The 26,362-nt window shown below is 34.7% G+C and overlaps 1 protein-coding gene and 1 long non-coding RNA gene across 2 annotated transcripts; one reads left to right on the top strand and one right to left on the bottom strand.

Annotated features, from left to right (window-relative positions):
- The first annotated feature begins 269 nt into the window (after nt 1–269).
- Nucleotides 270–21,413, top strand: RIOK2 (RIO kinase 2). The gene is made up of 10 exons (XM_039224683.1): nt 270–426; nt 2,721–2,859; nt 3,705–3,821; nt 6,328–6,503; nt 9,444–9,532; nt 11,203–11,394; nt 13,506–13,598; nt 14,767–15,291; nt 16,797–16,893; nt 21,125–21,413. The coding sequence occupies exons 1-10, from the start codon at nt 361–363 to the stop codon at nt 21,287–21,289; spliced, it is 1,659 nt and encodes a 552-aa protein (XP_039080614.1). The 5' UTR covers nt 270–360; the 3' UTR covers nt 21,290–21,413.
- Nucleotides 6,323–25,876, bottom strand: LOC120226495. Its single transcript, XR_005527031.1, has 3 exons — nt 25,780–25,876; nt 24,121–24,240; nt 6,323–6,407 (listed from the first exon to the last, which is right to left on the bottom strand). It is a non-coding gene; the product is annotated as an uncharacterized LOC120226495 (long non-coding RNA).
- Nucleotides 25,877–26,362: the final 486 nt, after the last annotated feature.

The raw sequence follows: 26,362 nt of genomic DNA on the forward strand, positions 1-26,362 counted from the left end.
TCGTTGTCTTTCTGCTCTTTAGGACGGATGGGGTCCTTTAGGCAGCCAATCCTGACAGATATGAAAAATAAAACGACATATTGTAAAGAATTTTTAAAGTTCGTTAACTTATGTGACAAAATCACTATACAAAAAATACTCTGCATTCATTCATATTATATGCATTATAAAACTCAGAAGTCGTTTCATTTTTCTACGCTAGACTGGTTCTTCTAGTTACTAACAAGGACCTGGAGGAAGGATCAGCGCATGCGCGAACCACCCAGCGGCAGCGGTGAGGCCTGGGAAAGGGTGATATGTAGACTTACCTTGTGCTCTCCAGCTCTTGTGAGGGACATTTGTGGCTAGTGTTGGGCCGCCATGGGGAAAGTGAATGTAGCCAAGTTACGTTACATGAGCCGGGATGACTTCAGGGTCCTGACCGCGGTAAGAAGTTCGCCGTTTCTCCCTGTCCCCTGTCCTTTCCCACCGCGGTTCTTCCTGCTCCTCGAACTTAGCTGAGTCGAGCACGCTGTAGGCCCTCCTAGGATACCCAGACTGGGCATGGGTAAAAGAAGACCGACAGGTTTTTCAGAAGCTTTTGTTCGGAAGCTTTTGTCTCCCCTGAAACAGAGCAGAGAGTTCTGTTTTCTAATCCTTTCCTTCCTTTCTTCTCCCTATCTTGTGCTCCAGAGCCACACTTAGCATCTCTGTGGCCTGGAAAGCCTTTTTGACGCTGGGCTTCCGACCACCCGAGCAGAGTTTAAGACTCTTGAGAATTTATAACCTTGAGTTCCTTACTCACAGATTCACTCACATAGCGTTTATTCAGTTTTATTCACTCAACATTTATTTGTCTGGTTTTTAGAGACAGTTTTAGGGAATTCACCGGGTTACGAGACAAGGGTGACAGATCGAGTAAATGAATAAAGAAATACGGAGGATAGTATCAGATATTAAGTGTTGTGAAGATGATAACGAGAATAATAGAATAGAGAATGTGTGCACGTTTGGGGTTGGGAGCATGCCATCTTTAAATTGTGTGGTCTACTGAATGTTTTAAACAAGGAAGTGACAAAAACTGATTTTACTGGTCGTAGTCTTAAATCACAAAGATAAGCAACAGAGAGACTGGGGATTCCCAGAATAAAACTATTTTTTAGAAGATACTATCTTTTGCTTAAATAGGCACTACTTAAGGATTAAACTGTCAAGTGCAAATTCATTATGAAGTTTGGAAGACACTTTTCTTTCTCTTCCCATAGATTATTTAATTAAGCTGTACTTTTTCTAAACATCTGTCACTCTGACAGATAACCTTCCTTCTCTGCATCCACATCACATCCCCTTAATCCTTAATGCCTGTGACAAATAGGGGAGTCGAGGGAAAGAATGTTAGAGACTAGGAGAGATTGAACAAAGCATGGAAAATGAGTTAAGGTTTGAGGTTTTGATTGGCACGTCAAAACAGTGCCAGATTTATCTTCTAAAACTTGATTCTCTGGTAATTGAAATTCTTTTTTGAAGCTCACCAAGGAATGACCTACTCATTAAATACAATATTTCAGTCCCAGTTAAGTCTTACTGTCCCTCCTATCAGTGGCCACCTTTCCTTGACTCTCTTCCTGTACTTTTCAGGTGTCTTCTACATCAGTAATCCTATTTTGACTGGCTACCCTTGCCTTTTAATGTGAACTTCCCACCAAATTCTGTCCCTCAACCCTTCTTTGTCTTCCATTATCTTTCTTGATGATCACATCCACTTCACGGCTTTATCTGTTAACTCTGTCATATAATTTACAATTTTTTCCCTTTAATTGTGACTTCATTCCTGAGTATAGATGTATCTTTCCAGTGTACCTTAAACATTTTGTTTGAAGGACCTTCCAGAACTTTGCATCGTGATTAGTGTCCTTAAAACATCTCTATTCATGTATCTCCCTTAGGTAAACACCTTCAAGGGGATCCAGGGTTTCTCAAAAAGAAATTTAAAACTCCTAGTTCTGCCTTTCAGTGCTTTTCGTATCTTACTTAAAAGCATTTTCCAGCCTTCTTTTCATGAACTCACCATCGCATCTGAGCTATCACTGTACTAGCTGCTGTGCTCTGTGTTGCCTTGCATGTCCAAATCTTTTGTCTTCTCTGATATTCCCTCTGTGTTCCCTTTTTCTGTTTTCTGCATCTTAGAATCAGTCTCAAGTGCCACTTCTTGCTTGAAACTGATCCATCAGCTAGAATTTATGTTCATACCTGGGCCACTTCTTTTTTAGCACTTATTATTTCTTGCCTTCTAATAAAGTTAGATGTGTAGGTTCTTATTTACGCTATTAGCTAATAAATTCTCCAAAGGGTTGAGAGTATTTATGTATATTTTTCAATCTTCCACTATGCCTGCATGGTACTTTTATAGTAAGTACCTCCTTAATAAATATCTGGAATATCTATAGTTTTTAAAGATAAATATTTAAATGTCAATAAATATCTTCGTATTTGCTACCTGTCAGTAACTGTTAAGCACTCACAGTTCTTACCTGTGTAGTTTAGTATAGAGGCAGAATATGAATATCAGTGATTATATATCAAGTTGTCACTTAAAATATGTTCAGAGAAGGCATCACTTATGTCTCCAACTGGTTGGGGAACTGCATGATCAGAAAATTGAAGGAGAAGTTAACTTCTTAGCAAGGTTTTGATAGTAGTTCTGTGTTGATTATGATTGCATATAATTCCTTTAATTTCAGGTTGAAATGGGCATGAAGAACCATGAAATAGTTCCCTGCAGTTTGGTTGCTTCTATAGCCAGCCTTAAACATGGTGGCTGTAATAAAGTTTTAAGAGAATTAGTGAAACATAAACTCATAGCTTGGGAGCGTACCAAAAGTAAGTATTTATAGCACCATTTGTGACTTTTCATATAACTGGCTTTCCCCAGAGCAAGTATTTTATTTTATTTCATTTCATTTCATTTCATTTCATTTCATTCATTTCATTTCATTTCACTTGCAGAGCAGGCATTTGAAAAAGTGAAAAATGAAAGTTGCCAGACCAGTAAAGCACTCTGTCCATAAATCCACATACTTCTACCAAGTTTTATTAGGATAGTCACAGGGCCCACCCAGATTAAAGAGAGTAAAGAAATAGTCTCCATCTCCTCATAGGGGAATAACAAGTTCTGATTGCAGAAGACCAAATAGGATAGAAGTAATTGTTGTCACCATCTTTGGAAAATACATTTTGCCACAGGACTCTAGAGCATTAACTTTCAAACTATCCATGATGAGGGATGAGTTTCTTTTTTTCAACCTGCCATGGAGCCATACTTCATATTATAAAATAAGAATAAAAACATAATTTCTAGAAAAATGAACTTTAAAAACTGATAAAATACAGGCACAAATTCCTTATTAGAGTTAAAGACAAAAAAGCTTGGTAAAAGTGATTTAAAAATTTCTGAACTTAACCACTTCATTTCAGTTTCTGTATCTTATACAAACTAGTAACAAATATTTGTAGACTGGTGTCAGTCTGTGAGTCATGTTTTGAGTAACACTGCTCTAGAGAGAAAACACAAATTTAGGAAGGAATGCCAAACTCCTAAGACTGGGTAAACTAATCTTTCCAGCTAAGACTTCTTATTGTTTAAATTCTTCTCATGATTGAATTAATGTGACTTGATTGTGCAGTGTAACTAAAATACTTTTTTTTTCTCATTTTATTTTGTCTAGCTGTCCAGGGCTATCGGTTGACAAATGCAGGCTATGATTACCTAGCTTTGAAAACACTTTCTTCTAGACAGGTAGTTGAGTCTGTTGGAAACCAGATAGGTGTTGGCAAAGAATCTGGTAAGTGCTAACATTACTACTGAATTGCTTTAGTTTCTCTTTATATTTTCCTTTGAGAAAGCATTATCTTTTTTTTTTATGTTTATTTATTTGTTTTGAGAAAGAGAGTGAATGTGAGCAGCAGTGGGGGAGGGGCACAGGGAAAGGGAAAGAGAAAATCCCAAGTGGACCTTGCTGGTGTTAGCACAGAGCCCCATGCGGGGCTGGATCCCATGAACCAAAGCATAGTATCAAGACCTGAGCCAAAACCACGAGTCAAATACTTATCCATCTGAAACACCCCGGCACCCTGAGAAAGCATATCTTTTAATTTTTCCATTTTTTCAACAAAGCAGTAAATTGAAAAGTTAGTTAGAAGCAGTAATGATGATGAAATCACTCTTAGTTTAGTAGGTTATTGTTTTTTGTTAAGTCTCTCGTTGAAAAATCAGTTATATTGGGGTGCCTGCATGGGTCAGTCAGTTGGGTGTCCGACTTCGGCTCAGGTCATGATCTCACAGCTCATGAGTTCAAGCCCCACATCAGGCTCTGTGCTGACAGCTCAGAGTCTGGAGCCGCCTTCTGACTCTGTGCTTCCCTGTCTCTCTCTCTGCCCTTCTCCCACTCACGATTTCTCTCTCAAAATTAAATAAAACATAAAAAAAAAAAGAAAAAAGAAAATTCAGTTATACCAAGAATTAATTTTCCTCTAATAACTGACATCTTTGGCAAATATATTATTTGCTCTTTTATATGTTATAAATGGACATTTGTAACAGTTAAAATATGCAACACAAGGAAATATTAGAAGACAGTGACTAAAAGCTACAACACATTTTTCTACCACAGAAATATGGCAAAATTAGGTATGTGTAGAACACAAAACATTCTAAAATAGCACTGAACAAATACATAATGCAAGAGTGCTAAATACAGCAGTACATGCGCACGTGTGTGTGAAATGTGTAAAATGAGATAATTTATAACACCTCTTTTTAGATAATCTGCCTCTTTTTAGATAATCTGCCTCTTTTTTATGTCCATTTTTTCACTTAAAAAATAACATGGTTTTTTTTTGTTTGTTTATAAGAATTTCACTGCATGCAAATGATAAATAGTACAAAAGAAAGTAAAATAAAAAGTAAAACTTTCTCCTAACCAGGTCTCCATCTGTTACCGTTACTTTTCAAAGCTGTTCCTATTAAGTACTATCTTATATATCCTTCTAGAAATATTCTATTTAAATAATAGTATATAATATATGAGAAAATGTATATATACACTCACATATGTTTTCAATCACAGATAAAAGCAACCATTACTTGATTTTTTTTTCCATTTGATACATTTGATTTTTGGAGTTTTTTTAAAGATTTTATTTTTAAGTGATCTTTACAGCCAATGTGGGGCTTGAACTTAACAACCCCAAGATCAAGAGCCCCATACTATACTGACTGAGCCATCCAGGTACCCCTTGATGCATTTCTGATATCATTTCATGTTAACAGATCTTTCTCATAGTTTCAGAGTATTACATGGTATGAGTGGTAATTGAATTTACCAGTCCCAGCTGCTATGGACATTTATGTTACTCCACCTTTTCTTTTGTAGGTAATTATGTGTTAGACAGCCTTGTACACACGCCTCTGTGCACACGTACAAATGCATTTGTAAATACAGTCTTAGAAATTGAATTATTAGGGGCACCTGGTTAAGCGTCTGACTTCGGCTTAGGTCATGATCTCACACTTCGTAGGTTGGAGCACCGCTTCAGGCTCTGTGCTGACAGCTCAGGGCCTGGAACCTATTCTGCGTCTCTTCTCTCTTCCCATCCCCTGCTTGTGCCCTGCCTCTCTCTCTCTCTCTCTCTCTCTCTCTCTCAAAAATAAATAAACATTAAAAAAAATTTTTTTTTAAGAAATTGAATTATTAGCACAAAAGTTCAGTACATTTAAAATTTTGATACTACAAATTTCCCTTCAAAAGCTTACACCAGTTTATAATCCTGCCATTGTGAGAGACAGTTGATGTGTAATAATTAAAATTTCTTATGAACAATTAGGGTATGTTTTACATGTCAGTATTACATATATCAACTTTTATTGATGATTGGAATATGTGGGGGAAGATCTCCATTCTGATAACCATAAGATTATATGGTAACAACTGAATTTTACTTATTGAAGAAGTTGAAGAATTGAACTTTGTGTTGTTGAAAAAGAAGATGTTAAATCATTTCCCATACATGTAGGTCACTAAACAACAATTACATTTTTCCCAATAAATTGAATTGAGTATTGAGCACTTTTGGAAGCAATATTAACACACAACATCCTTCTTTTGTAGTAAGATACTAATACATGTCATTTTATTTTGGATTGTTGTTAAAATAATTTTGCTGAATAGTAGGTATTCCTGGGTATTAGGAAATATATAATTTGATACAAATAAAATCAAAACTAAGAATTACAAATGAACTTTTTGGGATGAAAGTATAATAATGATCTTTTTTAAATCTTGGCTCTAGATATTTACGTCGTTGCAAATGAAGAAGGGCAGCAATTTGCATTAAAGCTTCATAGGCTGGGAAGAACCTCCTTTCGAAATCTGAAAAACAAGCGTGATTATCATAAACACAGGCATAACATGTCTTGGCTTTATTTATCTCGTCTCTCTGCCATGAAAGAATTTGCTTATATGAAGGTATTTTGTAAATAATTTTATATTTTTTAGCCAAATAATACATGTAGCTGAAAGGATATAGTGACATTTACCAGTCTGCTGTCCCCACATCTCTCCTATCCTCAGTCCCAGTCATTACCCTTATGTTTAACTGTTGATTATTTTTGTTATTTGGTTTTCTGGTGATTTTTTTTTTCTGTGTGAAGGCATTTTTAATCATTATTAATGTGTAAAAGCAACAAGGACTCTACAGTATTAATAAGGTATTATAATGCAAATTAACAAATAGCTTTAAATAATTAGTGATGTAATTGCCTCACAAAAAAGTGTGTGAATATGTATCTATTTAATATATATAAATACATATATGCTTGTCTCCTGTTGAAAAGGCAGGGAATTACCTGTAGTAATTATCTGTAGAAACCTTAGCATATCAGCTAAATTGACTAGTACCTTTCCTTCACTTAATGGAGAAGAAATGTTGATGTACAAATTTGTATGCATATTAGAAATGGTAAAAATCTTTAGGTTTTCAACTTTCACCTTCAAAATCAAGTTCAGGATATATTTGTTAACTATCTTTAATAATAACCAAAATATATATCTTCAATAATGTTTAAATTAAACAGAAAATAATACTGTATTTTTATTCTCCAGTAGTATTTGTTATTTCTTATCTTCACTTTTTAAAATTTTACATTACTAAAAGTCATTCTCGGGTCACCTAGCTGGCTCAGTCAAAAGAGCATGCAACTCTTGATCTCCGGGTCGTGAGTTTGAGCCCCATGTTGGGTTTGGAGATTCCTAAAAGTATATACATATGTACATATGTACATACATAATGCTATAGTAGGTGATTAATATATGAAAGTTTTGGGAGTTTCAGTTTGGTGTTGAATGGGTTAATTCATGTGCTTAAATTTTTAGTAGTTATGGGGGAAAATTTTGAAGACTGTAAATAACTGATAGTGATACCATACATGTTATGTGCTTCTTTGCCTTAAATACTAATGGTTTGTATCCTGTAATAGTCAATCAATAAGTAAGCAGTTTGGTAGAGAATATTACACATTTTCCTAGAACTGTATTAGCTGTTTTCTTAGATGTTTATATGAAGGTACTAGAATAGAACCTATTGTACATAAATAGCTCCTTAAATTTATTTTCTTTTTTCCTTGAAGAGAATAAGATAAGGTTAGATTGAAGATTAAGCAATAGTGCAAGAGCTAGACCATTAGGACAGTGGTTAAGGTTATTATATACTATTGAGCCGCCAAAGCATGTTCAGAACTACTTGCATTGAAAAAAAAATCTTAAAAGCCAAACAAACAAAAATCTTGGGAGAGTGGCAGGAGTTCAGTTCCTCTACAAAGAAGGTAGGAAGTAAGCGTTTTATAAAATTAACCCTGTTCATAAGTATATAAATTAAGTTATATATTAAGTTTAGAGAAACTTCTGTAGAGTAGAATAGTTGAAAGAAGTTTCATAAAGCAAGTGGAGTTGAGTAGAGTAATGAAGCATGCATATGATTTGTCCCTAAGGAGAAAATAGTAATACAGTGTTCTTTGGAAAGGAGCCACTGTGGGCAAAGACATGAATATGTGCGTGAACCCTGTATGTACTCCAAACTGTTTATTAAAGAGAGTATGGGGGTGCGCCTGGTGGCTCATTCGGCACGATGTCCAACTTCAGCTCAGGTCATGATCCCGTGGTTCATGAATTCAAGCCCCGCATTGGGTTCTGTGCTGACAGCTCAGAGCCTGGAGCCTTCTTCAGATTCTGTGTCTCCCTCTCTCTCTGTCCCTCCCCTGCTCGTGCTCTCTGTCTCTTTCTCTCTCAAAAGTGAATAAATGTAAAAAAAAAAAAAAAATTGTTTTTAATAAATAAACATTAAGTATATATTTTTAAAAAAAGAGTATTGGGAAAACTGGGACCTGATAAGTGGATTAAAGAGAGTTCTGAAAACTAGGAAAAGTTGTTCATACTGAAATACAAACATTGTAGATTTTTCTGAATGGAGCATTGACATAAGTATTTTAGTTTGGTATTGGTACACAGGATGAAGGTTAGTTATGGTGGCAAGAGCTAGAACCACTGTTGGAGCAATCATGAATAAGTAACAAAGGCCTACTTTCAAATTGTAGCTTTCTAAATTGCAGAGAGCATAAATCTAAGATATTTTTGAAGGAAATAATAACAGGACTTTTGATGGAAGCAAAAGGTAGAAGAAAGTAAGCTTTGGGGAAAAGATGGATTAATGGATGATCTGAAGTAACTTGACTCAGACTACACTACTGTGTGTATATTTGCCACATAATTTATGTTGTATATTATGGTCTGAAGAAAAAGGTCAATACTCTAAAACTAAAATATCTGACCTATTGAGATATTTCATTTTCTAATCTGCCAGAAGACAAGACTGTTTCCTAAATCACAGTTTATTTCCATTTGAATTTTTAAGCATACTCCCAGTTAATGGCAGAAATGTAGCAAAATAAGAAGGTATATCCTGGGGTGCCTTGCTGGTTCAGTTGGTAGAGCATGTGACTGTTGATCATGAGTTCAGGCCCCACATTGGGCACGGAGCCTACTTAAAATAAAGATTAAAAAATAATTATAATAAAAGAATAAAAAGAAGAGGATATATCCTAGGAGATTGTAGGCTTCTTGGGGACAGTTTTTTACATTTATTTCTATAACCCTAGCACCATGTATAACATTTAGTAAATGTTCAGTAAATTAACGTTTGGTGAAAAAGTGAATTAAGTTAACTGCTTTAAAATTTTATTTTATGTGTAGCTCATTTTCTGCTGTGAAAAAGCCATAAATAATTATGTGTTAACTGTAATTTTGTAAAGTCTTTCATGTTTCTTCTAGTTGTGGGCAGGTATGTTTACTTTTATTTTACCCTAAGGATTAATGACCTCTTTGTTAGTTTATCCCTATTTTGCTATGTTTTAGGCATTGTATGAGAGGAAATTTCCTGTCCCAAAACCAATTGATTATAATCGCCATGCAGTGGTCATGGAACTCGTAAATGGCTATCCTCTGTAAGTATTTATTATTCTTAAAACTATGGATCGTAATAAGTAAGTGTAAGGTTTAGTTTTCAAAAACTTTCTAATTAAATGAAGTATTGCTTCTGAAAGGTTAGAAATTAACACAAAGCAGTAGTCTCAAATGCAAATTAAAAATTTAGTTTTGTTCTGACAGAATGGATTTTATAATCTCTGTAATCTCTGCTGATTCAGCATATGTTTGCTAGTAATCTAGTATACAGGAAGCACTGTTTTAGTAGGCCGGCCAGTGAACAAAACAAAATCTCTGCCTTCATAGATCTTATGTTCTGATGGAAGGAGACATGCAGTAAATAGCTAAACAAGGAAACATGATTATCAGATGTTAGAAAATGCTATAGATTAAAATAGGTAAGGGAACAGGGAGTACTGGGGTAAGTGGAGGAAGCTGCTCTTTTACATGAAATGGTCAGGAAGAGTCTCCTTGATAAAGTATTTTTGAGCATAATCCTAAAATTAGAGAGAAGACCAGGCAGAGGGGCCAGCAAGTACATAAGTCCTGGGATGGGAGTGTGCCTACATGTACAGGAAGCAGTGAGGAGGCTAATGTGGCTGGAGTTGAGTGGATGAGGGCAGAGATTATAAGTGATAAGATCAGAAAGGCAACAGGGAACTAGATCATTTAAGGTTTGTAGGCTATTGCAAGGAATTTTTAATTTCTTTTTTAGTACATTTTGACATACAAATTTAAGTTTTACAGCATGTTGATTTCATGTTTATATACTGCAGTGTCATTGCCACTGTAGCAACAGAAAAAGGGCTTTTTTATTTTGATTTGGATAGGAAGGCATTGGAGGAATTTGAACTGAGAAGAGACATGATGTGACTGTTTTAATAGGATTGCTGTGGCTGTTGTTTTGAGAATAGATTGAAAGGCAGACAAGGACAGAATTAGGAAGAAAAGCTAGGAAACTGTTCTAATAATCCAATCAAGAGATGATGGTTGTTTAGATAAGAGTTGTGGATGTGAAGGTGATAAACAGTGGTTAGATTCTGGATATGTTTGCAGGTATAGCCAACACTGTTTGGGATTGAATATCAGTATGAAGAAAGGGAAAATCAAGGATAACACTAGTCATTTATAGAAATGAGAAGGATGCCGGAAGAGCAGCTTGGAGTTAGAGGGTAGGGTAGAATCAGAGGTTCAGTATGGGACATGGTTGAGTTTGAGATGCCTTGGAGTTCAGAGAAGTATAGATTGAGGTGTTTAAAGCCAACAGCCTGGATGAGGTCACCACGAATGATTCTAAATAAAGGCTCCTAGTATTAACCTTTGAGCTCCAAAATTTAAAGGTCTGGGGAAAGATGAAGAACTAGTGAAAAAGAGTGAGAAGGAATGATAAACATGGAAAGAGGACAGCCTGAAGAGTTGGTGTACCAAGAGTCAAGTGAAGGAAGTGTTTCAGCAACGAGGAAGAGGTTAACTGAGAGACCACATATGATGAAGTCTGAATTGACCACTGAATTTAGCAACATGGAAATCATTGGTAGTTTTGACCCTACCTATTTCATTTGAACAAGGTAGATGAAAACCTGTTTGAAGAGAAAGCTGATAGGGAAGTAAGGAATGGAAAAAATAATACACATGCTTACTTTCGTGAAAATCATAAATGATGACAAATAACCTGTTTTCATACTTTCAGATGTCAGATACACCATGTTGAAGACCCTGCATCAGTATATGATGAAGCTATGGACCTAATTGTCAAACTTGGAAATCATGGACTGATTCATGGAGATTTCAATGAATTCAATCTCATTTTGGATAAAGATGACCACATCACCATGATTGATTTTCCACAGATGGTTTCAACTTCTCATCACAATGCTGAATGGTATATGCTAAAAGTGATTCTGGATATGGGTGTGTTTGTGTGTGATGCAGTCATTTTTTCTTAATTTTTTCAACTTTATAATACTGTTTTTTGGGTCAATAACTGGTTTGAAGTGGCTGATGTTGATGATCTAAAAATTTGTTCTTTTATTAAAGGATACAAACTAGGACTTTCTCCCCGCTAAGAAAACCTATCTAATTCTTCAGTATTGTAAATTACTTGTGTAATCTGACAGACTCTTGAAAGTCAAACTTTCTTAGGTGGAAAGTTCAACAAACTTTTATTCAAACAGACTTTTAGGTGGAAGCCCAATTTAAAAAAAAAAAAAAGCCTGCCCAGAGAAAATAGGGACATAGAAAAGGTAACCCTAGGGCCCCATCCTCTCTCTCCTCCATAGTTGCCTCCAAGATTGTTTCACCAAGTATAAGTTGGTAATCATGATGGCCTTCGTAGAAATTATGATTTTGAAGTGGATTCAGTTGCGAGATCAAGAATATCTCTCTTGTCATTTTTTTGCTTTTTATTATTAGAAAACAATTTATGTAAAGCCTCATCCCTAACACAGGACAGTATCACTTTATATACTGTGGTAATCTAACTCCTCACATTACTTAACCCGTGTAAACCATGCTATAAAATGACATTGTTTTACTTGGTATTTCATGATGTAATTGATTATAATCAAAGTGGAATATTTTTCATCCGTTCATTCCAAGTTATGATATGAGAAACTTCTCCTTTCTCCTGAAAATAACAACCTTACATAGTAAGAGTATATGACTTCTTGGAAAGGTTGAGCTCAAACCAGTTTGTGTTCAGACAAGCTTTTCTTCCTCCAGATTTGCATAAGAAAATGTCTGTGCCTCAGAAAAAGAAATGTTATTTAAATATAAATTTAAAGAATATTTGTTCCAACTGAACAATATTAATAGATTAACACCTGGTGCTTGAGTGGTTAACATATCTTTGGATGGTGACTAATCACCATTTTTATTAACATAGGGTAACATAGTCACACAATGAAAGAAAGTCCAGGAACCACCAGAAGTATAGAAAGAAACGATGACAAATTGTGACATTCAGTGTAGGCTGCATTATTCTATAGGGAAACAGTATGATTTAGCTTGCTATTTAATGGAGAAGTACTAGAGAAAAGGAGTTGTGCTACGTAGCAGAAATTAAGATATAAATTAATTAATACATAATTATAAATAAGACCTATCTCTACATTTGAAGATTTTGAGATTTTGTCTAATAAGGTGAAACATAGACAAAAATAAAAAGATAATCTTTAAATCATTTACTGAAGTTTTTCCCAGGGTACCCTAAAATTAGGAAAGAATAGTACCATTATCTTTCTGTTTCTAGACTTTCTCTGAAATATTAATTAATATTCAAGGAGATAGTGAATTTCATGTGATCCTATTTCTTAATTCTCCCTTATCTAGAAACCTAGAGGATTCTAGGTTCTCACTGCTTTATGGTGGCCTAAAAAGCAACCTGATACGGGTCCTTCTACCCTTGGACCAGACTAACATGTCTCCAAATCCTTGTTTATAATCCACAGCATTATTTATCTCTTTTGAATGTTCTTACAAATTAGCAAATGGATAATAAAGGTATATAAACATAACATAATTTAATGGTCCCAATTTTTTTCTTAATGTGTGACTAAACTGTTGTATATTTAAGCTTTTGTAGTTGATTGGGGTTCTAGTGGGTATAGCTGATGAGAAGTATAACCAGACAGGCTGGAGACTAAAGAGGAAAAGTAGAAACTTGCCCCTAACTACAGACCCACAGTCTTCTTTTCTGAGACTCATATACATCTTATTTTCTCTTAGTATGTCTGTTACAGTATGGGAAGACCTCTAGTTTTTTAACTATAGGAACTAAATGCCTTTGGCAGCTAATATTTCCTGTTCCTTTCCTTTTCTGTTTTGTTTAGTTTCTCAGACACACTGGTGTCGATTTGTCTCTTATTTTTCTTATGAGTAACATCATTTTTCATCTAATGATTAGGAGTGTCATTAATAAGTATATTGTCATTGGCTAATGAGGAAAAGCATGAACAACGAAGGCTGTATCAAAACTGATTCTTCTTTTTGCAGGTATTTTGATAGAGATGTTAAATGCATTAGAGATTTCTTCATGAAACGTTTCAGCTATGAAAGTGAGCTTTACCCAACTTTTAGTGATATCAGGTTTGTACCCACCTTTGCTTAAAATGATAAAAACTTGTTTAAGTATGTGATTTATTGGGGCACCTGGGTGGCTCAGTCATTTGATAATCCAACTCTTGATTTTGGCTCAGGTCACGATCCCAAGGTTGTAGGATAGACTTCAGCATGGAACCTGCTTAGGATTCTCTCTTTCTCTCCCTCTCTCTGTCCCTTTCCTTCCCTCCCCCTCCTCCTTCCCCCCCAGAAATAAAAATAAATAAATAAATAATACTTGATTTATTTAGTTCTAAAAAGTTTAACACTTTCATCTAAAAAATATCCAAATAGTAACCGTTGACACATTATAATAATTGTTGAGTATCATTGCTATCTAGTGTATAAATGAAACTTAAAATCTAGAAAATCCTGCCTTTGGTCTATTAAGGCAGTGTTACTAAATTTTAAAGGAGTAACACATTTAGTTTCTTACAAATTCATGAACTTTTATTCATATTGGAATTTATGTTTTTCCTTTATCCAGAACAGAAGCTGTATTTACTTGATTTATGGAACATAATTATATGTAAATTCTCAAAGCAGAACTTTTTCATTTATTTTATATTCTTAGTTATGACATTATTTTCTGCTTTGGGATGATAGAACTTCGAAGAAGAGATCTTTGGTGCCCATTAAAGTCAATTTATTAAGTCAGTATCAAGTTTTTGTAACTTTTCTACTAATATTTGTTGCTTTTACTAGTCATTTTTTGCATGTATGAGCGCACGTGCGCGCGCACACACGTGCACACATACACACACACACACACACACACACACACACACGAACTGAGGAGCAGCAGAGGGAGAAGGAGAGAGAAAATCCCAATCAGGCTCTGCACTATATGCACCGCCTGACACGGGGCTTGATCTCATGAACTGTGAGATTATGACCTGAGCCAAAACCAAGAGTCTGACTCTTAACCAAATGAGCCAGGCAGTCATCCCTATAGTCATTTTATTCTTAACTGACAACAAAAATGTATCTTTTACATTTGTATATTTAACTAAGTATTATATTTTAGTCAAAGAAAAAATTTTAAATTTTAATAGTAAACTATTAAACTATTTGAGAATTACAGTTTTACAGAATAATAAATATTTACCGATGTTGGGTGCATTTTTTTGTAACATTTGGCATTCTTTTTTCCTAGGAGGGAGGACTCTCTTGATATAGAGGTTTCTGCCAGTGGCTACACAAAGGAAATGCAGGCAGATGATGAATTGCTTCATCCATTAGGTCCAGATGATAAAAATAGGGAAACAGAGGACGAATCTGAATTCTTACATTCTGATGAAGAGTTGTCAGATAAAGCAGAGGTTCGTAAATCAAAAAATCAAAGTGATCAAAATTCTACAGATGAATCAGCTGACTACTGTTGCATATCATCTGGAGACCTTGAACAAATAAAGGAAGATGATTTGTCAGAGAAGAATGCTGATGCACACAATTTTGAATTACCTGAATTCAGTCAAGCTTTAGAAGAAATAAAAGGGCAAGTTATTGACAACAGTTCTATAACTGAGTGTCCTGAGGAGACAGACAAAATTGAGAATGACACTAGACAAAATGGTAAAACAGGTCAAAGAGGAATTCCCATGGGCTGTGAAGACTGTGAAGATGCATGCCCTCACCTGATTGCCATGTCATCAGTAAACAAAGAAATCAGGTCTTTCAGGTATAGATTTCTGTTGATTGATTTTTTTTTTTTTTTTTACTTTAGTGTGGAGACCTATACTTTCTTCAGTTCTGATAAATGAGTGGTGTTTTTGTTCTTGTTTTTCAAATGATACAATAGAACTATATTTTGTCCCATTATGTGTAAAAAATGAAAGCAAATAACCCTTTTGGTGTTAAAATTTAGATTACCTTCTACAATGGACCTAATCCTAGGCAATCTGTTGATTCATTTTTAAGCAGTTCTGCATTAAAAATGCAAACATTACTTTAAAAAAGTTATTTACAGTAATTGGTAAATCAGTCAAGTTCTAGATGGATGAATGTTCATATATTTTTGTAGTTGATGTATGTTTGGTTTATATGTAGTCCAATAAAAATGTAGTGAATGTGCTCTCTTCATGAGATATCTACTTACAGTGAATTTTCTCTGGAACTTTGAACCTTCTATCCATACTTACTCATATACAGTTAAAATTATTTAATATTATATGTTATTTTTTTTCTAAGGCTATTTTTCTTGCAAATATTAATGAGTCAGCAACCTGAACTTAGACTAGCAAAAGATAAAAAAATTAAGTTTTATATTTGGAATAGTTTACCCTGAATCATGAAAGGAGTTTCATTTATTTCAAAATAGTAATAAGATAAAACTAAATCAATAGTACATTTATTAGGCATTTCTCAGTACATGTTCAGGCTTACACCCTAAGGCTGTCTTTATCTTTAGAGTTTTATTGTGAAGCAAAGCATGAAAATTTTGTGCCTTTTTGTGTAACTATATCTGGAGTCTCAGGGCTATTACAACTCAAATAATGAACTTATAAAATTAAAATTATAAATTAAAATCAAGAGTGGCAGTGGCTAGGGATTTTGAGTAAGTAATTGAAGAAAATTACAGAGGTTAAATAGTCTTAGCACAGATTAACTTGTTCTCTTTAAACACATGTTGGGCAAAATTTTTACTATTCAGAGTAGAAACATATTGCTGAAAACTATTAACTGTTAGGTGTTAATATTGTCATAGTGTCTTATACTTTGTATATATTAAAACTTTGACCAATATGTAAAACAACTTCGTTTCAACATCATTGCACTTTTTCTGCCTTTGCAGAGCAGATGACACAGATTAAGAATACTGCCTCTGTTCCCATTACATCTTTTGTTGTTTAAGAGATAGTAGGGAAGTGTTCCAAGAATTTAAATCTAAGAGGCAGATATGTGTAGAGTTCAGTAGAAGAACAAGAGAAGATTAGTGGAAAAGAGATATGAATTATGGGGAAGTAGTAACAAATTTTGATGGCTGAAATGATAGAATATTTTCCATTTTGATAGTGATTATTAGAATGCTAAAAAATGGAAATTGTTAGTATGTTGGTTGAATTGTGTATAGTTTTACCTTCACAGAAATTTTAAATATAATGATATTTTATCATGTAAGGAAAAGTATAAATCACATAATTAACTATAAAAATCCAGTACCTTGTGACTTTGTTTTAATTTTAGAGATGAAGAAAATATGGAAGATATTAAACAGTACAGAACAAGAACTCTGAGTGTTACTTCTGTGGGCAGTATTTTAAGCTGTTCAACAATTCCTCCGGTAATTATTCATTCAACATTTTCCAAATGTTGATTAGGTCACTACCCTGGTTGGATTGTAGATACTCAGATATGGTCTGGTCCCTGCATTTCATCAGTGAGAAAATTGAGGCCCAGATAGGTTATGTGACTTTGCTCAAGATTACCCAGCTAGTGATAGCACTACGGCTGGAGTGCGAAGATGTGCCAGCTTCACTAAATTTTGAAGGAGAAAAATATGTAATTTAAAAATCTTTGTAACCTCAAGTTTTTGTTAGACGTTTAGCAGCAGGGTTTGAAAGAATTTCGTAAGGGACATTTTCTGTGCAGGACAGTGAACACAAATACTCCAGCTCCTGAGTGTTACTGCCTGCCATCCTCTCCAGGCTGTCCAAGAGGAAGAATCAGTTTATTTCCTTTGTAGATTTTAAGGAAAGAGATAAAAGTACACATTTGGTGTATTGGGGCTTTCCTTGTACTTAAAGGCATTAAGTTGCATACCCTTAAAACCAGTTTTTAGTGATAACTTCACTGAAGATAAACAAAAGAAAATCAATTTAGAAGTTAAAAAGGAAGAAATAGGGACGTCTGGGTGACTCAGTCGGCTGAGTGCCTTACTTCAGCTCAGGTCATGATTTCACAGTTCATGAGTTCAAGCCCCACATCAGGCTTTGCACTGATAGCTCAAAGGCTGCTTCAGATTTTCTCTCCCTCTGTGCCACTCTCCCACTAATGCTCTCTCTTGTCTCTCTCTCAAAAATAAACATTAAAAGGGGTGCCTGGGTGGCTTAGCTGGTTAAGCATCCAACTCTTGGTTTCAGCTCAGGTGATGATCTCATGGTTTGTGAGTTCGCGCCCTGCATCGGACTCTGCTGACAGCATGGAACCTGCTTGACATTCTCTCTCTCTCTCTCTCTCTCTCTCTCTCTCTCACTGCCCCTCTCCCACTCACTCTCAGTCTGTCTCAAAAATAAAGTTAAAAAAAATTTCTAAACAAAACATAAACATTAAAAAATTAGGAAAAAGAAAGGAAATAAAATTATGTGGAATGTGAATTCAAAATAAAAGAACCTTGTTTTTACTGAACTTCTGATTTCCAAATTCATATGTATTGTCTAAATTAGTTAAAATGTGTGTCCTATGGATATAATATGGGATATTTACAAAATTAAATCAGAATTATCAAAGACAAGCTAAAAAAAATACTATATTTAATAATATAACACATTTTTAATGGTTCTAGGAATTTTCTTGATGATACTGACATTTAGAGCTCATGAGACCAAAATAAAAGAGTGAAATTCTATAAATGTCCTGATTTTTATATACTCTTTTCTGCTGGCCTTATAATTTACTTGATTTTCTGGATGTAAACTGTAAACCTTTGGAATTTTAAACATCTATTAATTATATTAAAAGATAAAAATTACCCTTTAAGTGTTACCAACCTGTCTTTACTAAGAATTTCTCACACTTTATGATTGCCCACCATTGGCTTTGATATTTTCTATACTTAATGAGTTTTATTTACTCTTTTTGATTTCTCAGATTCATAAAATAAGTGTTTTTAAAGAAGTACAGTGGCATAAAATTGGCAATCGCATATAAAGAAAAATTTAGATTACTAATTCAGGCTAAGTTATATCTTTAGGTCTTGACTTTACCTCATTCCCCATACAGCTAACAGGAAATTAAAATTTAAAGTGAGGTCAAGCCTTTAATGAATTACATTATAAAATACAAATTTGCTTTCTAAGAGGAAAAAGATCTCTTCAGCCTAGCTTGATCAAAAAGATTTCACTCTAATTATTGGAAACAGAATGATCATCTTAACTCTACATTCTTTTGCAAATTTGGTCACACTGTTAGCCTTGAAGTCACGTTTCATTATGTTAAAAAGTTAGAAGAAAAGCAGCTTTATTTTATTACCTCTGTTAATTTAATGATAATTTTCCTATATGGTAAAAGATCTTCTCTGTTCTTTGAAGCTGTAATTATAAGATGTGTTTTCTTCATATAAATACTTTTATCGTTCCCAATTTATTGGCAAAGTTGCCACCTATGAACCCTCTTCTTTTTAATATGTAACAAATTCTAATTAAACATTTATGTATATTGCTTTTTAATAAACATGGCCCACGACAACAAAACAAACAGCAAAATCAACAAAATGCATGATTTTTGCTAATTTTTTATGTGCTCAAATAATATACAAGTATTTTTAAAAAATAAATACTAAACGAGATTTTTCTCCCACTTTTTTTTTTTTTTTTTTTTTGAGAGATACAGAGCACACACAACCAAGGGAGGGGCAGAGAGAGAGAGAGGGCCAAATCCAGGACAATTTATGAATCCTAAATTAATTAATTTTATTCATGTTAAAAAATACAGGGGGTTGCCTGGGTGACTCAGTAGGTTAAGTAACCAACTCTTGATTTTGGCTTAGGTCATGATCTCATGGTTCAGGAGTTTATGTCCTGCATCTGACTCCATGTGACAGTGTGGAGGCTGCTTGAGATTTTCTCTCTCTCTCTCTCTCTCTCTGCCCTTCCTCCACTCTCAGTAATCCATTATTACCTTATTTTCTTGAGCTTCTAGATATGATTATCTTGTCTCATCAAAGTGAAGAACCAAGGGGAAATGCACACCGAATATTTAGAAAAGCAATTGATTTTCTTCTTGAAAATATTCTAGAGGCCTCTGATTCCTCTAGTTTAAGTGTGGTGCATGCTCCACTGTTGTCTTCCTGCGACCTCTACTCCTTTTTGTTTGGTTGCTTTCTTTCCTAGTTCCATCTCTTTATTTGGCACTATACTTCTTTGTTTGGCAGTATAGATTCCAGTAATTCTTTGAGTGAATGGGAGGAGTGGTATTTTTTATTACTAAAAATGTCTTTTTATCCTGTTCTCACACTGGATTGGGAGTTTAAGTGTTCGAGATGAGGTTTGGAAATCATTTTACTTCAGAATTATGGAAGTATTGCTCTCTTGTCTTTGTTGTAGTTAAGAAGATGCTTTTCTTATTCATGGTTCTGGTCTCTTGCTGGGGTGAGGAGGTTATAATTGCCTGTCCTCATAGGATAGGCAAGGGTCCTAGAACCCAGTCACACTTGTTCTACAGCTTTCAGTTCTGATACTTCTGAGGTACCAGTTTCTTCTAAGTCTCCTGCTTTACTGGGTTTAGGGGACTACATCTCATGGGATATCAGCCTCTGCAGGGAATTGAAATCCGAATTTTCCATCTGTTTCCATCCTTTATTTTCTTACCTTTTTTCCCACTGGGAATCATTAGACTAAAATTAAGAGGGTAACTTGTTAAAGCCTGTTAATTAAATATAGTCTGCTTAACTATGTAAAAATGCAATCTGCTTTTAATTCATCTGGTCCAAGTTTTGTGGTACACGTGTACAATCCAAGAAACTGTTAAGCAGATGGGTTCTCCTAGGGCATTTTTACCTTAGATCCATTATTGTTTAATTTTTTTCAACTTGACAGATTTTTAATAAATGTTTCTTTGTGCCTAGCATAGGGTAGGGCATATATACAAGAGACCCTTGCTTCAACCCTTGCAGTGTTTATTTCTTTTTTACGAAATAAGTTGGGTGGTACAAGTGTATGTGCAATAAATAACAGGCTGTAGTGCTTCAGAAGAAGAAAAGATTATTCGGAACAGAATATTCAAACTTTTATTCATCTTGTAAGTCACAGTGGCAGCCTGGATCTTAATAAGAAATAATTTGAATTTGTGATTATTTACTGATAAAGCATTCTCCCAGAAACTGTGTGAAAACTTTACCATGTAACTGCTGCTATCAGGTCATTTATACACCTAAAGTTATGAAGGCACTCTTGGGTACATTTTGGCCAGTAATGAATGCTTTACAAAGCCATGTCTACTTTAACCTCAAGAGTAGAGGAACAAGCAGTTTTTTATCTTGAGTGTATTTTTTGATTTTGTTTTCAATTTTCCTCATGGACATTAGGTGGCACTGTTGTGATTTGTTATTCAAAGGATGACTATTTGCGGTCATCTGTATTTGTGTTTGAAATTTAATTTCTCCTATTTTATAACCATTAATTTGGTGTTTATTTTGTTGCTGGTTCATATAGTACTGTCAATGTTTGGAATTTAAGAAATTCATGCTCTTAAGAAATATGAAAAATATTAGCAATGTAAATGTTTGTTTTATTGAATATTTACTCCTTATCAAAATGTTCAGTTATCAGTAATACTAATTCATGAAATCTTTCTAGGAATTGGTGAAACAGAAAGTGAAACGTCAGTTGACAAAACAGCAAAAATCAGCTGTCAGACGTCGATTACAGAAAGGAGAAGCAAATATATTTACAAAACAACGGAGAGAAAACATGCAAAATATTAAATCAAGCTTGGAAGCAGCTAACTTTTGGGGAGAGTAATAAGTTTAAGATCTTGAATGTTTTCCAAAACTTTACTATGATCCCCCTGTTAAGCCGCCTTAGTCTTTTCTAGAGGAAGGCAGATATGTAAATAGAAAAATAAATTCTTTCATATATAATTTGACTCATTTGGTATGTGTCTTCTAAAGAATAATTTTAGTAATTTTGCTAAACCAGTTTAATTCTCCCAAATATTTTAGATTAGTTAATCTGCTAAAATCTAAATATCACTATTTGTGTTGCTTTTTATTAAAACAAGTAGATTCCATGATTTCAAATCCCAGTTTTTCCACTTGCTGGTGGAAACAACTTTAAGCAAGTCATATATGTGTTTCCCTCTCTACTTATCTACCCAGTTTTCTTACTGTTAAAATTGGATTTATAACTATTTAATAGGGTTGTGTAATACACAGAAACACCAAGAACAATGCCCAGTGCTTTATAAACATTCATTAAAATATAGCCCTTAGAATGATAGAATGATTATAATCATGTTTAGCTTTCTAATATTCTGCTAACAATTTGTTTTTATTTTATTTAACCACTGGGAGAATTTACTGCCATCTATTTTTTAGGCTCCAATATTTTTTTAGTGTTTATTAATTTGAGAGAGAGTATGGGCACGAGCTAGGGAGAGTCAGAGAAAGAGAGGGAAAGAGAATTCCAAGCAGGCTTCATGGTGTCAGCACAGAGTACAATGCAGGGCTCAGTCTCACTAACTATAAGATCATGACCTTGAGCCAGTATCAAGAGACATGAACTGACTGAGCCATCTAGGTGCCCCAAGGCTCCAGTATTAAGGATCAGCCTATAATGCATAATTTTGTTTTCTGCTACTTAAATTGGTAATATGATCATAGGAACAGAAAGTTGCCATAATCTCACCACAGTTTCCATATTTGTCAGTTTTTATGGAGGCCTGAGCAGAAGTGGAATAGGACTATAAGGAGGTAGGAGGGATAAGGAGTGAAAACCTCTTTCTAATATTCTTAGCTGGGTGGACAAAACATGTTTTCACTTAAACAGTAACAAGTATTTACTCTAGGAAAAAGAAAATACATAAGACATTGTAATACAAAGACTCTAATCCAGTGAGACGTGAAGGAGTGCTCAAGTATGTCTACCTGATGATACTCAAGTCTGCATCACCCAGTGGGCCAGAAGAGGGGCATCACCTATGGCAAAAAATGACCGCTAGATGGCAGTGCCATTCCACAGTCACCAGCCAGAAAGTCGTAAAGTTACCTGCATCAGTGATCATGATCTACCAAAGGAAATAACAGCAGATTTATTTCCAAGAATGATAAAGATAGCCCTTTTACCTTTGTAAAATTCATTCTTTTTGCAAGACCTATCATTATCTAATAAAAACCTTTAATAATATAGACACAAGAAAATGTCTAATTCAGTTCCCTCAAAATTAATGCTAATTTGAGAAGTGTATACCTGAGTTTTAGGTGTGTCTTCACAGCATTTACTAAGTAGATATACTTTAAATCATTTTAATAACAAAATAGTATTGAAGACAATAGAACTATAGAATATTTATCTTGGATTACATATTATATTTAGGGTATCAGAGGAAAACTGGGAACGAAACTATCATCCTACTAGGACATCATCCTACTGAGTTTTTTTCAGTTGATGCAGTCCGCTTTTAGGTACCTACTACATAAAAAACATTATTACTTGAGGAACTTTGAAAGCCAAGTAAACAGCTCTATCCTGAATAGCCTCAGGTTTCCTGTGGTTCACAGAATACGTCTAATACATAAATCTAAACAAATTATTCAGTGTCTAATCAATAATTTTTAAATGTTTATATTTGAGAGAGATCGTGAGCCAGGGAGGGACAGAGAGAGAGACAGGGATCTGAAGTGGGCTCTGTGCTGACAGTGGAGAGCCCAATGTGGAGCTCAAACTCCCAAACCACGAGATCATGACCTAAGCTGAAGTTGGACACTGAATTAAGGTAGTTATCAATTAGAAGTTGGAGTTTGGTCCATCAGACAAGTTGTAACCCTCACATTTAAAACATCCATAGTGAACAATAAGCAAAAACAAGTACTACTAATGTAGTCGAAGCAATGTACTATGATTATTAATAAAACACTGAATCTGCCAGTTCCAAACTTAGATCCTGGTTCAGCCACTTCCCAAACCTCAAGTGCCTTATGTAACCTCTCTAACCTCACTTTCTTGATTCATGAGATGAGGACATTTAAATAACATCTATAAGAAGCTTAGCACAATGCCTGATACATGTTCTATGTTGGGAAGTATTGCCCAAATGATTTCAGGTTACCAAAACAAAGATTCAGGGGGAATCTTTTCCATTTCCAAGGTCAGTGATATTTGACCTGTGATCTTTTTGGTGGTGTTTTCATCTAGATGTGCAAATGCTTTGCTTGTAACCTTGCATCCTCTACTTGTTGCTCCCATTAAATAAGTTATTTCCTACAACATAATGCATTTTATACTTGTGATAAATATATATATATATATATTATAGCTCAGTGATATTGGTAGCCATTGGTCTGTTCTTTGGTGCATAGCTGGCTGTCTTTAAACTTTCTCCAGAACCTTTAAAGAACTTTAAAGGCTACTAACTAGCAGATAATCATTCTTTTAGTCAAGTACTCAGTAGACTTTATGACAAAACACATAGTTGTCTAGTTAAAGAACTTAACAGGTAAACCTACAGCCCAGAGGTTTACCAGCCACTTCCACAAGGTGGAGGGATGAGTTCATTAAGTTTTCAGGGAGAGTACTTCCCTGAGGTACAAGTTTATTTGAAGTCACATTCAATACTCTGGGTGGCTAAGGCTCACCATCTCCATTGTTCTTCATCTCTCTTCAGAATATCTCCCTATAGGGCATCAGGCCATATCTCAGTTTGACCTTGATTTGCTGTATGAAGGTCTGGAGCCATCTTATGCAACTGTAGAAGGCTGGGAATGAGAGAAAGTTCAAAATAACCATGAGTTACACAGTTGTGTAGTAACTAGAAGTGTGGGAATAACTCCAAAGTCTACAACCCAGTGAGGGACTAATACTGTTACATTCTACATACAAGTTTTTCTTTTGCCTTAATATTGTAATAGGGACATTAAAATTAGCATTTTATGTAACATTTAGAATCAGATTATATACGCTTAATTCCATAAATAGGAATGTGCCTCATAATGCAAATAAAATAACAATCCTTAGAATATCTGTCACAATATTACATGGTTCCATTAAAAAAAAGTAGCCACTTGAAACGAATGAATCAAAGGTGCTTACTATAGCTGCTTTTAGTAGAAGAGATTTGGCTTACATTAGGAAGAAAAATACAATGTTAACATATACGTTTTGCGCGTGCTTGATGTCTAAAGATAGAGAGTATATAAACTTTTAAGATAAAATTTTTGTTGACTGAAAGCCTCCACTATATTTGAAGAAACAATAATAAACATGCAACAATTACAGGGCAGTGCAAAGTCAACTGTACTCAAGAGCCTGATACCATTGATCTCACTGAGGAACCATTGATATCACCAAGGACAGTAGATAAGTGAAAGGCCAGAATGATTTGGTGAGTTATAAGGAAGAGGGATTTGGTTGAATAGGTAAACTGAAAAAAGAGCTTGCAAAGAGGACATCATGCAGAAGACAAATAAATGAATGTAGTGTGCTATGGTTAGGAAAGGGGTATAGTGCAGCAAATGACCAAATTAAAGATGATTTTAAAACTTTTTTTTTTAGAATTTACCTTGAGGTATTGGAAAAGGAGCAATTACAGATTTTGAGCAGTGTAATGATTTGATTTTGAGGGTGGTGGGGCACCTGGCTGGTTCTTGATCTTGGGATCATAAGTTCAAGTCCCACGTTGGGTGTAGACATTATTTAAAAATTAAAAAAAAAAATTTAAATAAAAAATGAGAATAAAAGGCGTGGAAAGGGGAACTAAGGAAACTTTGTCAATGTTAGTAGATTGGACAGAATCTTGAACAGAAGCTAAAATGTTGCCCAGTTTGTGTAAGTATTAATGTTTAGACAATCTGGGATAGAATATTATTATACTGAAGGTGGTGTAGAGATTCTTTATTAGTTTGTTTTTATTTTAGAGATGAGAAAACATTTTTAGATGTAAAATTACTAGCCCAAAGTCACATGGAGTGAATTGAGTTGGGAGTAGGTGGGAGGAAAAGATGGAATTGATAAGTACCAGAAAGGTGTAAGGTAGAAAAACCAGAGTATGCATGTGGTTTAGACTTTGTATCCAGCCCAGGGGTCCCTTTTGCAAAGTCACTAAGGTCCACAAACTGTCTTGTCTTCCTGGTGTTGTAGAAGTATGAGAGGAGACAGTCCTTACAGCCAGGTCCAGGTTTTGAGACCTATTCTTTACAAAATTTCCTCCCTTTAGAAAACAGATTTTTTTTCCATGATTAGCCTTTCATTTTTCTCACAGGCCCAAGAAAACCCATCTCAGCAGACTAAAGCCTTACCTGGAACATTTCTGGTTGTTCATGAGGAGGTAGGAGGAGAGCAGGGTGATGAGGTGAGGAGTAGTACTTTTTCCTTGAGCTCAAGGCTACTGAGGTAACTGGAGAGGATCAGAAGAATGTATTATTCTCTAACTTGGTCTTTCTCTAGTTTTCAATTCATAGGAAAATAGGCCCTCTCGCTATGCAGTTTTCTATTCCTCTTTCAAACAAATTTTGAAAAGAAATATTTCTTCTATGTCAACAGGATGTATGCTAAGTGCAGTACTCTGGTAGTGACTGCATAGGAAGTGAAATGGAAATTATAGTTTACAGTGCGAAATGGATGGACGCAAGGCTTTTATCTTAATGTAAGCATATCCATAAATATAGCCTGAATTGAATTAAGAGTATACTAATGATGCAATCTTTACAGGAAATTTCATCTAAAATATACGAAGGTATGAAATTACTGGCTTGCTTGAACTCAGTTGATATCCATCAACTAATCTCAGGTTTAAGTCATTTATTTACAGCCAATAAACATTCTTTCTGGGTTTGTTTTAATCTAATATTATTAATATTTTTTGTAACCTAGGTTTTCATT

This window comes from Hyaena hyaena, unplaced genomic scaffold (genome assembly GCF_003009895.1).
Source record: "Hyaena hyaena isolate Hyena2069 unplaced genomic scaffold, ASM300989v1 scaffold_1706, whole genome shotgun sequence".
NCBI lineage: Eukaryota > Metazoa > Chordata > Mammalia > Carnivora > Hyaenidae > Hyaena > Hyaena hyaena.